Below are 14039 nucleotides of genomic sequence, written 5' to 3' on the forward strand. Positions count from 1 at the left end.
AGAATGCAACTTGTTCAAGCAAACATCTTTAAAAAAGTGATTAATCTATATGAGAGCATCTCAATCCTTTTTTATAATAAATCCCTATATGCAATTAGGATGGGTGTCTACATAGATACATGGCAATCATGACTTTTTATATTCCTTTAAATTCATCAATCTAGCTATATTCAAAATATATCCATCGTAAAATCACAAACTTTTAAACCTTTCGAAGACAAGAAACTGTGTTTTTTATCTAATACAAAGGTGGCTTTGGGCTTTAGAACATGTACCTCGTCATTAAACAACTTCATATTATAAATTCATTCTAGCTTTTATGTTATCATTTGTTTTTCCTTTGACGTCCATGATCGTGTCAAATATGTTTTCAAACATATTCTTCTTGATATGAATGACATCTAAATTATAACAAATAACATTAGTCTTTTAATAAAGAAGCTCTCAAAAAATACTTTGTTTTATCCAATTATAGTCATACCAAAACCAGAAAACTTTTGCTTACTGGATTGAAAATCAAATACAATGTCTTTATATTGTGGCATTACATCATATAATTCTTCACTAGACATTATTGGTGGCTTATCATCCCTTTTAGTTTTACCTTTCAAGAAGTTCTTTATGTTATTTTTGTATTGATGATGACTTGGCAAGAACCTCCAATGGCAATAAATAAATAAAAAACTTTACTATCATTCGTTAAGATGAAGACCTTATTGTTATTTATACTGTAAGAACACACTAATTTTTTATGTGTGCTCCATCCTGAAACCATTTCATGCCAGGAAAATCATTTATAGTCCATATCAAAGTTGTCTTCATTTGAAAATTTTGTTTTCTTAAGACATCATACGTCAAAACCTCAAATGACAATAATTGGTTCAACTTATCAATCAATGATTGAAGACAAACATCTATATTATTACCTAGACTATAAGGATCGATTATGATTGTAGATAAGAAAATGAATTTCAACCTCATACACATCCCTGAGGGCAAGATGTAAATTGTTGGTATAATAAGCCAACAAGAATATGGTGCAGCAAATGACCCAAATGAATTGAACTCATCAGTACATAAATCAAAACATACATTACGTGGTTCCATTGAAAACTAAAGATGCACCATATTAAACTGCTTTCAAGCTTCAACATCGAAAGGGTCCATGACTTCATCCACCGTATCATATAAATGATGTCATGTCATGTCATGTGTCCGGCCATCTTTGGAGACATAAATAACATTTACAGCCTATGAGTGGTAAGTATTTTAGTTTTTTATATGCGACAAGTGTTCTTTCTCTATCAATATTGGGTTTATACCGAGCATATCCACAAGTTTTGCAATTGGATAAATTTGTGTTTTCACCATTGTACAACATACAAAAGTTTGGGCTTATATTAATTTTTTTATATTCTAGGCCAAGGGGTTTCATCATGGATTTTTTAGTACAGAAGTTCTCTTTCATCTTATTCCCTTCAAATAAAATGCTTTCTCATTCGATGATATTATCATAATCAGCCTCACTTAATCTACATTTTGACTTGATGGTAAACACTCTTATAATGGTGATAATTTACTATGGTTAATGCACTCATCCCATAATAGTTCATCAAAATCCTTTAAAAAATAAAAAACCTAGCTACATCTATATTTGGTTCTTCATCTACACAAACTTTCACTTGAATAACTATAATTCATTCTCATTAAATTCATCATCATACTCTTATAACAATTATTATTATCATCTACAATTTCATAAATGTTTCTAGAAGGAGATGTTGTGCCAACAATCCTTTCTAACATAGTCTTGTAAAGAACATAAGGTTTTCTATGTGCAAACAAACATAAGTATTTCTCTGCAAATCCTTTTTTAGATGATGCATCATGACATCTAATTAGTGAAACTTTTTATTTTTACACTTCACATATGGACATCTAATTATGGCTCCACTTATATTTTTCAAATTTAAAAGTGTAAAATTAATAAAACTCTTAACCCCTTTACAATAATCTTTTCTATACAACCCTTGGGGTGAATTTCAATACATCCAAGAACGATCATTCAGTACTTAGGAAACCTATATTTTAATAATGTAACCATCAATTCAAAATTCAACTTTGGTAATTAAAAATGAATCTACAATTTAATAACCAATTATCATTTGTACCCATTAAATAACTCATCTTTTTTTCTAGTAAAACACACCTAAGTTACAAAATTAAACTCAATTTCATTAAATTACAAAAAAAAATATTTTTTAGCAAATCTGAAATAAACCCTAACATACAAATCATACTTGAATATAACAAAATTGTCTATGAAAATGTTAAAACACATATAAATATACAAGTAAATTACAAATACTACACAAAAATATCAATCAAGATAGTGATATCGATACTATGGAGTGCTAGGGTGGCCAAATTTATAAGGATGGTTCCTAGGTTTGTGGAAAAATAGAGGGGTTATTTTTTACAATGAAAGAAAAAGAGGAAGAAAAGGAAGAAGCAAAGAGGAAATGAGGCTATTGTTTACTGATGAAATAGATGTGTTATTTTACTGACTGCATCAATGACTAATATTTCTTGGTTTTTTAAATATTTTTACTATGTCGGAAATTTTATTGTTAATTAGCGACAGAAAATTTTTCGTTGGAACTTGTTGACGGATATTTTCCGTCCACATTGACATGGAAAATGACCGACGAAAAGGAAGTTACTGGCTTATTGCATGGATCAAAATCTTTGCAGAGCTTTTTTACGTGTTTCGGGGATCAGAAGAGTGGATCAGAAGAGTGCAGCTTTGCACTTGCTTGAGGATCTCTATTTTACAAACACATATTCGAACTAGTGTCGAACACATTTGCTGAACAAGAGGAACTCCAAATGAGGGCTGTCTATAAGATTTCCAAACCTAATATGCTAGTCAAACTCTAGATTCGCTGACCATTCATTTTGTATGAGCCGAGTGCTATGAAGCAATGCTAACTTGTTCAGCAGCAACGATTTAGCTCGGCAGAGTCTGTCTTGGCATATATTAAATTTCTCAAGACAAATGTAAAACAAGCTCATTTTCAAATAGCACCAAAAATGAAACAATGATGAGGCACACATGGTTATAATCCATTTTGGAATATCATATACAGCAATAATGCAGCGCACATGGTTGTAATCCATGATGGAGTTTCATGGTGCTGAACTTTCTCTCAATCAGACATCGTCTTTCCATCTTAAGATTGATGAGGTAGCTTCACAATGAAGTGAAAATAAACCACTGTGTAGGGATAAGAACACAAGCTGACTGCTATGATTCACATCTTCCATGTTCTGAGGACAACATGCCTATGCCTTGATAGCGAAGATCTCCATGAGAGCATACCAAGTCCCTGAAACCGCAAGAACAAGGCCCAAGGACACAATCCCCACATCAATTGTCCATCCTTTCCAGTTCATCTCTTCCTTGAACACAAGCAAGTGAAACAAAGCTGGCAAAACAAATCCCAATCCACAACATACACTGCTCCCCACCAAGGACAAGAAATCGGCGAAATTTGGCACCGTTAAAGCCACCAGAGTAACCACCATAACCGACAGCCATCTAAGCCACAGGCAATACCTGCCACCCCAGAACCTTCTCTCCACTATCTCATAAACAGGGTTCATCATCAGGGGAAATGTGAAAAACAGATTGATACAAAGACCCAATTGAACCAAAAGGCTAATGAGCCCAGGCCCTAAATTAGCAGTGATAATATCCTGAGTATCATTTCCAAATGCAAAGTAACCCAGCACACCGAAAGCTCCATATATCACTGAAATAAGCCCCATGCTCAAACCTAAGATTTTCCCAAACGTTTCCCTCTCTTTCATTTCAGATTCTATTGGCAAAACCATACCAACCCCTTCAAATGCATATACAGCCACGCCCATCCCGTAGAAAAACACAGACAAACCTCCAAAGGCTCTAACTTCAGGCCTATTCTCCATCATTAAAAAAACATCCTTAGCAATCACCACTCCCATGGCAGCAAGATCAACAACATCAGCAAAAATGCTCAACGGAGCCAAATGGGTCAACGTTGCAACAGAACTTAATCCCAATTGAAAAGGAAAACAGCCCCATATATACCAGCTCTTAGCGGACATTGAGAAGGCAATAACTTGAGAAGTCAAGCTATCAGGTGATGATGCATTGAACAGATTAGCCATGGTATTACCAATAAATATCAAATAACCAATACAAAATCCAGCTTGAGACAAAACAACCATTACATCAACAACAAACCTCCCAAGAGAACCACAAACGGTGAAACCCAGATCACCAAAGGAGTTAATCTTTGCGAAATCACCAGATAAAGATTGAAGCTTTCTACGTGTATGGATTAACAACATCATACAATAATGAGTTAAACCAGCAACAGAAAAAAGCATCATAAGACTCATTATCCAACCTGTGCGTTTAAAAGCATAAGGGAGACCAAGAACACCAGCACCAACAATAGCAATGAATACATTTGCAAAAGTCTTGGATTGAGAGGATAGAGTCGGGGAATTGGGTATGAGAGGTGTGTCTTCTCTTGGTAGAGCTTTTGCAGATGAGAATGCTGCATTTTTTCCAGACTCCATTTTTTGATTGATTGATACTTTGTTTGTTTTGATAGACAGCAATAATTGGAAGAGAGATTGGTTGCTGATGATGTTTTGAACAGGTAACGAAAATGATGAGCTATTACAACCTTCGCCAACCCAAAAACAGGGACAGACAGAGATTCGAGGAATGATCTGTTAATGGCAAGGCCAAATTGTAATCATATCCCTAGAACTTTAGTCCCAGGTCAAATCACCCCAATAAACTAAAAACAGCCCAAGATTTCATCCCTGGACTAGTTTGATTTTACAACATGATCCTCCCTGTCACCCTGTGAGGGATGACAGTCATTATCTATGGTTTCCGTCCTAATATGACCGTAATGATATGCAGATGAAAGATCAATAATCATAACCTAACTATTATCTATAGGTAAAGATTTTACAGTCATATTCAACACTTTAGAATTTCAGTAACCGTTAACCATATACTTTTTTTTCAACAGGACTTAATTGAATAAATAATATTAATTTTTTTTTCTAGAATAAATGATTTCAATAAATCTAAGTAAACATTTGTAGACAAACATTACTCACACATGACCACATCATCAACAACAATCAAGTGTAAAAACATAAAAGTATTTTTAAAATACATCAATTCATTATGTAATTATATAAATGGTTTCAACATGATTTTCTATATAAAAAAAACAAATTATTCCAATATAAAAAATAAAGTTTTAATATCCTTAAAAAAAACAAATATCTAATGTGGCCTTAAATATGTGTTTAATACGGTAATAATTTTTGCAGTTATTGTTTAAAAAGATATATTTTAAAAAATATAAATTATAACTTTTATTACCTAATGTTTTAAGCGAATTTTCAATGAGATTCATGAAAAATCGTGGTATATATTGATTTACCAAATATTTTTAAATTTATGATCGAGGTAAAATACAAATTGTATCACATCATACCATACAAAACAAACTAGGTCTTGGAATACATGATTGCTTTTAAGTATTATTTGGTTTATATCTAAAGATAAAAAAAATATTATATGTTTAATTGAAGAGACAAAACAAACATATCTCAAGCTATAATAATCAAACATTGACTTGGTTTATTATAGAAAACACTAAAACATACAGGTTTTCATTGTAGAAATCAAAGTGAAAATTCAATTTTTCTCTAATTTACACAAAACAAAAGGCAAGGGATGGGGTGCTGTGGTTTTTTCATAAAGACACACATGTCTGTTCCATATTCAATAGGGGCACAAAGGTTTTTTTGTCTTCTCTTATAATAGTATAGTTGCCAAAGTAACTTTATAGGTAAATAAAAATAACTTTATGCTCAAGGGTTTTATTGTAATTTTATTTTTTATTGCACAATAAAATAACAAAAAATAACCTTGAAATGCATTAAAAAAAAGGAAATTGTCTTGCAATAGTAATTTAGTCTTTCCATCATGGTTTTTATTATTATTATTATTATTATTATTATTATTATTATTATTATGAGCAATAAAGGGCATTTTTATATTTTAATAATTTAAAAAACATTGTTGGCGTATATCGTGCATGCGCAAGCATGTGGACACCGCACGCGCCCTTTGGGCGGCGCATGCGACGGCATCCTTCGCTAGAAAACCGTCTTTCATGGCGGCTTAGGAGCATCACTGCGTCCACTTCTAGTGTGTATGATACGTGTAGGCAGAGGATGGTCGTACTGTCATAAGTGGCCGTGTCTTTTTCTTTTTTCTTTTCTTTTCTTTTCTCTTTCACCCCTAAAAAGTACACCTCAGTCATCTTTGTTTTTTGTATTTAAATTTTAATTCTTATTCTTTTAATTTTTATTTTTGTTCTCGATCATTTTATGGAATTTTTGTTAGATTTTAATTTATTACTTTAATTACAATTTCTCATATATTATTTCTTCAAATCTAGCCTTATTCTTTTTATTTGTAAATTTTTTCCTTTGCCTTTTTATTTAAGTTTTATTGACTTTCAATTTCATCATTCAATCAAAGTTTATGGTGTTTTTTTTAATTGGTTCCTTATTCTTTTAATTTTCCTCTTTTATTACAGTTATACTTTTGTTAAATTTAACCCTCCAATCGAAGATTTTTGATTGCCATCTACTTTATTTTTTATTTTGATTTTCGTCCTTATTCCCTTAGTTCCAATTTTGTTTTAGAAATTTTAGTGTAATTGATTTTTTTTCTCGGTTTAATCCTTCAGTGTTTGATTTGCTAAGAATTGGGCTTTGCAATTATTTTATTTATGGTGCTTCTGGTCTAAAAACTCGGATCACTTGTTTGAAAAGTTAACACAGGTTAACATCTTTCTTTTTTTACTTATTATTTTTTTATTTCATTATTCAACATTATTTTCTTAAGAAAAAATTGGGGCTATAACTCGAGTTGTCTATCTTTCTTTTATTTTTTTTTTGCTTTTGGTTTTTTTTAATTAATGCCTTTTTTACATGTCTTTTCTTTTTGAATATTTTTGTTAATTTATGTTTCAATTACTTTTCATTCTTTATGATCTTGTCTTTGTTTTTTTTGTTTATTTAAACTTTTTTCAATAAAGGCTTTTCTTAGTTATTTTGTATGTTTTTAATTTTTAAAGATTTTGATTCATCTATAAATATTTTTATAAGTTTTATTTAGATTAAATTTATTTTTAAAAATAAAAAATATTTATTTTTAGATAATATTTTTAATATGTGCAGCTTTGCATACTATTTCTTTCCTTTTATTTTTATTCAATCAATTTTCATGTATTTGTTTGTTTCTATTATTGTTAAAAATTTATTTTGATAAACATAACCGGTGTTAAAAATGGATATATTGTTTCATATATCCTGTTTTTATTGAAAAAAATATATAACCGACAGTGTAGAGCGAGTTAAGTAACTAGTGGAGAACTCTAAAAGGTGTAAGGGAAATATTGTTTCCCCACGCATCGTAGACTAAGACTCATAGGCATTGTGGATTCACTATGCCCATGAGTTTTTTTTTCCATCCCTTTTTTTTTTTTTTCTCCTTTAAGGGTCTAATTGGAGGCTAATTTGGTTAAAATTGTTAAGGAATGGTGAAATTGAAAGACATATGACTAAAATTAAACATGCACAGAAGATACATGGTGTTTTCAAATTTTTTGTGAAATATTCAACTTAGTCCCCATTCTTTGCTAATAATAAGAATTAGGCCCCTTTAATTTTTGAAGTTTCAACAAGAAATCAATTTTGATTAAAAACTGTCTCTGGTTTGAGAGATGAGAGTGAAAGTTGTTGGATTCATGCAACGGAGAGATAAAAATGTCATTAACACCGTTTTCAGCTACTAAAATGATCGATTTTTATGTCAAATAGTTCCATTTGACGAGGAGAGTTCAACTTATGTATTTTTTTTCTACCTCTAAAGTTTCTAAAAACATATATAAGCTCGAAAAGATTTTTGGTTCTTGGTTGCTTCTGGGTTTTGGGATATTTTTTTAAGGCTATAAATAGGTTTAACAAGTTTTCAAGGGTATTTCTACGGTGTTTTCGGTCAAAAATAGATTTTTAAGTAAAAAAAACTTATGTCTTAATTTTCTAGCCATCACAATGATCATAATCTAAAAAAGTTTAGTCGTTTGAGTTAATTTTAAAAAACAAATTAAGACAAATAGCATGTCATGTGCTCTATTTACAATAAGAAAATAAATAAGGTCCAAGCGCATGCCCTTACTAAATGGGTCAAGAAGACTAACTTTGGTGGTCATGCACTTGACCCTTTTTTTCTAATTTGTATTTTAATTTATGCTTTTTTTATGTATCTTTTCAAAATTATTTTTTATTTATATTTAAATTATACGCGTTCTCTCTTTTATTTTTTTTATATAGCCTCTTTGAAATAATAATTAGTTTTTATTTATTTTGTCTGCATTTAATTTTTGAAGATATTATTTTAATTTATCTATATTTTTTTTATGTTTAATATAAATAAAAAAATATATTTTTGGATAATATATTTAATATATATAACTTTTCATAATATTTTTTCTTATATTTTATTCAATAAATTTCATGTATATCTATTTTTATTATTATTTAATAAAATAAAATTTTAATTTTTATATTCAAAGTTATTCAAATCAGCCGAGTCAAAGACCAATGTTATAAATAAAATATCTGAATCTATATATATTCATTGATTTTTTAATTTTATCTTCATTTATTGTTAATATTTTTTATTTTTTTTTAACATTCTTAATTTATTTAATTGTATAAATATAGATTTTTTAATTTATATTTATATTTTTTTATACACAAATAAGCTTTAGAAAAGTCTACGTATAATATAGAGTGGCGGGGTGGTGAGGATAAAATAGCTAATATGGCTAAACGTGGCAAGGAATTATTGGGTAGGTGGTTGATTTGGCGTTTCAAAATAGAATATGTTGAAATGGGAAGAGACTATAAACAATAATAACTTAAGAAGGCGAGTATACCCGTTTTTATATTTTAAATATATATATATATATATATATATTTAAAATTAATATTTTTTTTAATATTTTCAAATTATTTTATATATTAATATCAAAAATAATTTTTTAAAAATAAAATAATATTATTTTAAAAATTTTCTAAATAGAAAACACTTTAAAAAAACATCATCCACACTTCCCAACACGCGAGGACCCTCGCTACACAATTGACAGTGCGGTACATTCAGGCTTCAGCGAGAGAGAGCAGAGACAAAATGAAGAAGACTTGAAAATAAAAACTAAATAAAAAAATGAGAAAAATAAGATGCGATTACCGATGCCTTCTTCTGATAGCAGCCGTAGTCGCATTCTTCTACATCCAGGTAGGTAGGTCAGGTCGATTCTTCAATTCTTTTCTTCTTTTGTTACAGATGGATGCATCCATCCATCGTCAAGTTTCATAATGGTTGTGGAATTTCAGATGCGGCTATTTGCGACGCAATCAGAGTACGCAGATCGGCTTGCTGTTGCGCTTGAATCAGAGAATCATTGCACTTCTCAATCGCGATTACTTATTGATCAAATTAGCATTCACCAATCCAATATTGTTTCTCTTCAAGGTTTCTTTCCTTCTCTCTCTCTGTTTTTTAACCATTATTTGAACTGAATTTGATTTTTTTTATATTGAAATAATTTTCAGAACAAAATAGACGTCAAGCCGAAGAGTGTAGACAGCTCAAGGCGCTTCTCGATGATCTTGAAAGTATGTAGCTCACCAAATTTTGTCACTCACTTCATCTTCTAGACTAAGCTTTATGAATCCAGTTGTTTTACTGAGTGGCATTGGTTTCTGTTGATTCCTATTTATCTTGGTCTTTTTTTAGGTTGTTGGTGTTTGGTGTTAACAGTTATTTTTCTTTAGTGTTGATCCAAATTTATAAGAAATTTAGCGTTTTCTCAATGCTGATATTGCAGGAAAAGGCGTTCGAAAAGTGGTTGACAAGGCACAGGTACAGAACAGTGGACAATTTCTGAAGTTTTATATATATATATATATATATATATATATATATATATATATATATATATGCCATTGCAGTCATCGCTTTAAATTATACAAGCTATTTTCTGCTTCATTTTTCAGGCACCAGTGGCAGCCGTTGTGATCATGGCCTGCAATCGTGCTGATTATTTACAACGGACAATTGAGTCTATTTTGAAGTATGTTTCGTGTTCATGTAGTTTGTTTCTAGTGCATTTAACTCAATTCTAATCACCAGCTGACTGATTTTCTAAGTTGACAGGTATCAAAGCTCTGTTGCTTCGAAGTATCCACTTTTTGTGTCTCAGGTACTCATATTAGCTTTTGTTTTTCCTTTTTTGTCAAAGTGCAAATTAGGTTTGCTTCTGAGCATGGCATGCACACCTACTATCCATAGATATATCGTATAAGAAAACTATATAGCTGGTTCTGTTTTTCTTTCAGTAATTTTTTTTTTCAAATTTTCAGGATGGATCAGACCCAAATGTAAGAAGCAAGGCTATGAGTTATGATCAGCTAATGTACATTCAGGTAAACTGTATTCTATGTATTTTTGTGTGTGCATGCAAGGTCCTTATCTATTATCTGGTGTATATTTATGGTTGCTTGAATAGTATCTGTATATGATGTGGTATGTCAAGCTGTGTATTTGGAACACTTCTCATTCCAGTTGCAATACTTGATTATTTTAGTTTCTTTTTCATTCATTTGCAGCACTTAGATTCTGAACCAGTACAAACAGAAAGACCTGGGGAATTGATTGCATACTACAAGATTGCAAGTAAGGAATGATTACTTCTTGTGTAATAGCTTTCTTCTCAAATTTACTAACTGAAATGTAAATCTTCTACAGGGCATTACAAATGGGCAATGGATCAATTATTCTACAAGCATAATTTCAGCCGAGTAATCATACTTGAAGGTGGACTTCTTCTCCTGCTGTGGAATCTCTATTCATGTCTTTCTTTTTATCTCTATATTCACTGAGAGAAATTATGTGCTAAAGTATTGCTTCTAAAACAGACGATATGGAAATCGCCCCTGATTTTTTTGATTACTTTGAGGCTGCTGCAGCTCTTCTTGAAAAGGATAAGTACGTTATTTTCCATGCCTTCTATCTCCTACACATTAAATTTTAATATAAAAAGCTAGGGATCTTAGGTTTTCAGTAAGCTAGTTTCTTTCTCATTTGGTAACTAACATGGTAGGTCCATCATGGCTGTTTCTTCATGGAATGACAATGGACAAAAGCAGTTTGTGCATGATCCTTGTAAGTTATTTTCTCATTTACTCTTTATACTACCACCTCTCCTCTCTAAACTGTACTCGTGTGATGGGATATTTAACTTTCAATGAGCTCAGGCAGAATGTGTTTGGAAAAGGTTTTGGTAATGATTTGAGCAACAAACTTGAACTGCTTTTTGTTTCTGATCTGCTATTTGATGTATTCTGCAGATGAACTTTATCGGTCAGATTTCTTTCCTGGACTTGGCTGGATGCTGACTAAATCTATTTGGGACGAACTATCCCCTAAATGGCCAAAAGCATATCCTTTTTTTAATTTGTCATATCATTTTGAAGTCTGGCTTTTATAGTGTGATTGAAGGCATTTCCCTTGACAAAAACTCACTTACTGGGATGATTGGTTGAGATTAAAGGAGAATCATAAAGGTCGACAGTTCATTCGTCCAGAAGTATGCCGAACATATAACTTCGGTGAGCATGTATGTATGTCTATCTATCTATGTACTACTGCACTTATATTTCTTCGTATTTGTTTGGATGCATCTGTGTCAGGCTGACATATTTAGAAAGTGTTGATTAATATTAATGTATTGAGAACCACTTAGGCAGAAGCTTACAAATCAGTTGATTGATCATTGGATAACATGCAGGGGATGAAATACCATTTATTTTCATAATATCACAAAACAGAAGGTTAATGCAATAAAATGTCACCAAATATCAGAACCCAGATGTCTTTACCCTCTAATTGAGTGTGGATTTATGATCACAGGGCTCAAGTTTAGGGCAGTTTTTCCAGCAATATCTCCAGCCTATTAAACTGAACAATGTAAAGGTATTATGTATTCCACATTTTTTCCCCTAGTTGAAGTCTCTGCACTTATAATGTATATCATTATCATTATAATGAATTTCACTTTTGCCTCTTCTTCAAAAGGTTGATTGGAAGGCAAAGGATTTAAGCTACCTGACAAAGGTAATGGACAATTTTAATTCATGTGAAGTGAAGGAGCCCTAAAAGCCGATTCTAGTCAATAAATTATGTACCGCTGCTCTTCTCAGGACAATTATACAAAGCATTTTGCCGACATTGTGAGAAAAGCTAAACCTGTCCATGGAACTGATGCTGTTCTTAAGGCCTATAATATAGAGGGTGATGTGCGTATCCAGTACAGGGACCAACCAGACTTTGAATGGATTGCACACCAGTTTGGTATTTTTGAAGAGTGGAAGGTATTTCTGCTCTAACTCCGATAAAGTTATGCAAAATGGAATGAAACCAGAAGATTCTTCTCTTTATTTTATGCTCTTGGGTAAATCGCATGGATTAAGTAGCTCCTCCTATCATGTTATCACATTTCACTATTCGGTGACATGTTTAGTGCAACAGTTGATAATCCTATCTGTGTTGCACTGCACCGTGCTCATGTATGCTCACTCTTGTTCGCTCTACTTTTCTGCATTCAGAATCAGATATCTTTTTATCATTTTTGAAAACAATTGTGCCCTCAATTGATTTTTTTCCTTTCCATTTCTAGGATGGAATACCAAGGACATCATTTAAAGGAGTAGTTGTTTTCAGATACCATACAACAAGACGTATATTCCTTGTTGGTCCAGAATCTCTGAGGCAACTTGGGATCGAAGATGCTTGAGACCATATGAAAAGAGAGATCATGCACTGTTAGTTCCATTTAGTTTGTTTTTTATCTTTAAATTAACGGAGCTCAAAGAAGGAAATGTGTGTAAATTTGGGTCGTCAGAGATACACACACTCAGGCTACACACCGGAGCCAGCCAGACACGAGCGTAGTTGATCCTAAACGACATAAAGGAATCTGCTTCTATTGAACGTGCTTTTATGGACCCTTGTGTACCATCTTTGTGTCATATTTACATCTGATCATTGTGTGAGATGCTTAATTCTCGTGCTCCTCGATTGGTGGAAATGCCCATGAATTTTGTAGTCTCCATCAAAGACTTTGTTGTTACTAACGCTTTGCTTATCCAATACATGCCAGATGGTCATTGACTTGCGACTGTCTCTTGATTAATGATGTTTTAAAAGACAACATACCGACCCCACTCTCATGTATGGTTCAAAAAAATAAGGATTTGTTTCGAGTTCCAGAAACGACGATCATGCGGTTGGAAATCTAAGAGAAGGGTGATCGATGAAAATGTACGTCTTCAACACTTTATTTTTAGTTCAAAATTTTAAAGGGTGTGATTAAATTAATATTATTTATTGGATTGGAATAGTGTTGTGTTTTGTGTTTAGTTTTTTTTAAAATAATATTAGGTTGTTTTGGAAATTGTTAATTGTAAAAAAATATTTTTTTTTAGGGTTATACATCAATCTTATTGATTTTTTTTTTAAATTTTAACTTTGAATTTTGTATTTTTTTTATTGTTTTCTCTGTATTTATTTCGATTTCATAACTCAGGTCATGAGTTTAACAAGTTAATCCGGGTTGACTTAAGTTATTTTTGGGTCGTGTTTTCAAATTGATTTTTTTTTTAATTTCATCCTTTAAATTAGAATGGTTGAATATTAAATGTTATAATTATTATTTTTTTCTTTCTATAAGGTTATATCTCAATCTCATGATCCGAGTAGTGAGTTTGACAGGTTGATTTTGGTTGACTTGTTTTTTTAATTGAATAATTTGTTTTTT

At 31.5% G+C, this 14039-nt stretch overlaps 2 protein-coding genes across 4 annotated transcripts; one reads left to right on the top strand and one right to left on the bottom strand.

Moving 5' to 3' along the window:
• Nucleotides 1–3061: 3061 nt before the first annotated feature.
• LOC18098156 (amino acid transporter AVT3B) lies at nucleotides 3062–4760 on the bottom strand. Its single transcript, XM_006384791.3, has one exon. It carries the CDS (start codon nucleotides 4627–4629, stop codon nucleotides 3346–3348), a length of 1284 nt encoding a protein of 427 aa, XP_006384853.3. The 5' UTR covers nucleotides 4630–4760; the 3' UTR covers nucleotides 3062–3345.
• A 4524-nt stretch (nucleotides 4761–9284) lies between these two features.
• LOC18098157 (alpha-1,3-mannosyl-glycoprotein 2-beta-N-acetylglucosaminyltransferase) lies at nucleotides 9285–13415 on the top strand. Of its 3 annotated transcripts, none has more exons than XM_052452565.1 (17): nucleotides 9285–9457; nucleotides 9556–9694; nucleotides 9775–9837; nucleotides 10050–10084; nucleotides 10219–10295; nucleotides 10379–10424; nucleotides 10585–10647; nucleotides 10831–10897; nucleotides 10970–11038; nucleotides 11140–11209; nucleotides 11325–11386; nucleotides 11572–11661; nucleotides 11746–11840; nucleotides 12134–12196; nucleotides 12299–12337; nucleotides 12424–12594; nucleotides 12900–13415. In XM_052452565.1, the coding sequence occupies exons 1-17, from the start codon at nucleotides 9386–9388 to the stop codon at nucleotides 13014–13016; spliced, it is 1338 nt and encodes a 445-aa protein (XP_052308525.1). In that variant the 5' UTR covers nucleotides 9285–9385; the 3' UTR covers nucleotides 13017–13415. The 3 variants fall into 3 exon arrangements, with proteins under 3 accessions (XP_052308525.1, XP_052308526.1, XP_052308527.1); XM_052452566.1 differs by having other exon boundaries at nucleotides 9313–9461; XM_052452567.1 differs by having other exon boundaries at nucleotides 9320–9465.
• Nucleotides 13416–14039: the final 624 nt, after the last annotated feature.

Source organism: Populus trichocarpa, chromosome 4, assembly GCF_000002775.5.
Source record: "Populus trichocarpa isolate Nisqually-1 chromosome 4, P.trichocarpa_v4.1, whole genome shotgun sequence".
NCBI classification, from domain to species: domain Eukaryota; kingdom Viridiplantae; phylum Streptophyta; class Magnoliopsida; order Malpighiales; family Salicaceae; genus Populus; species Populus trichocarpa.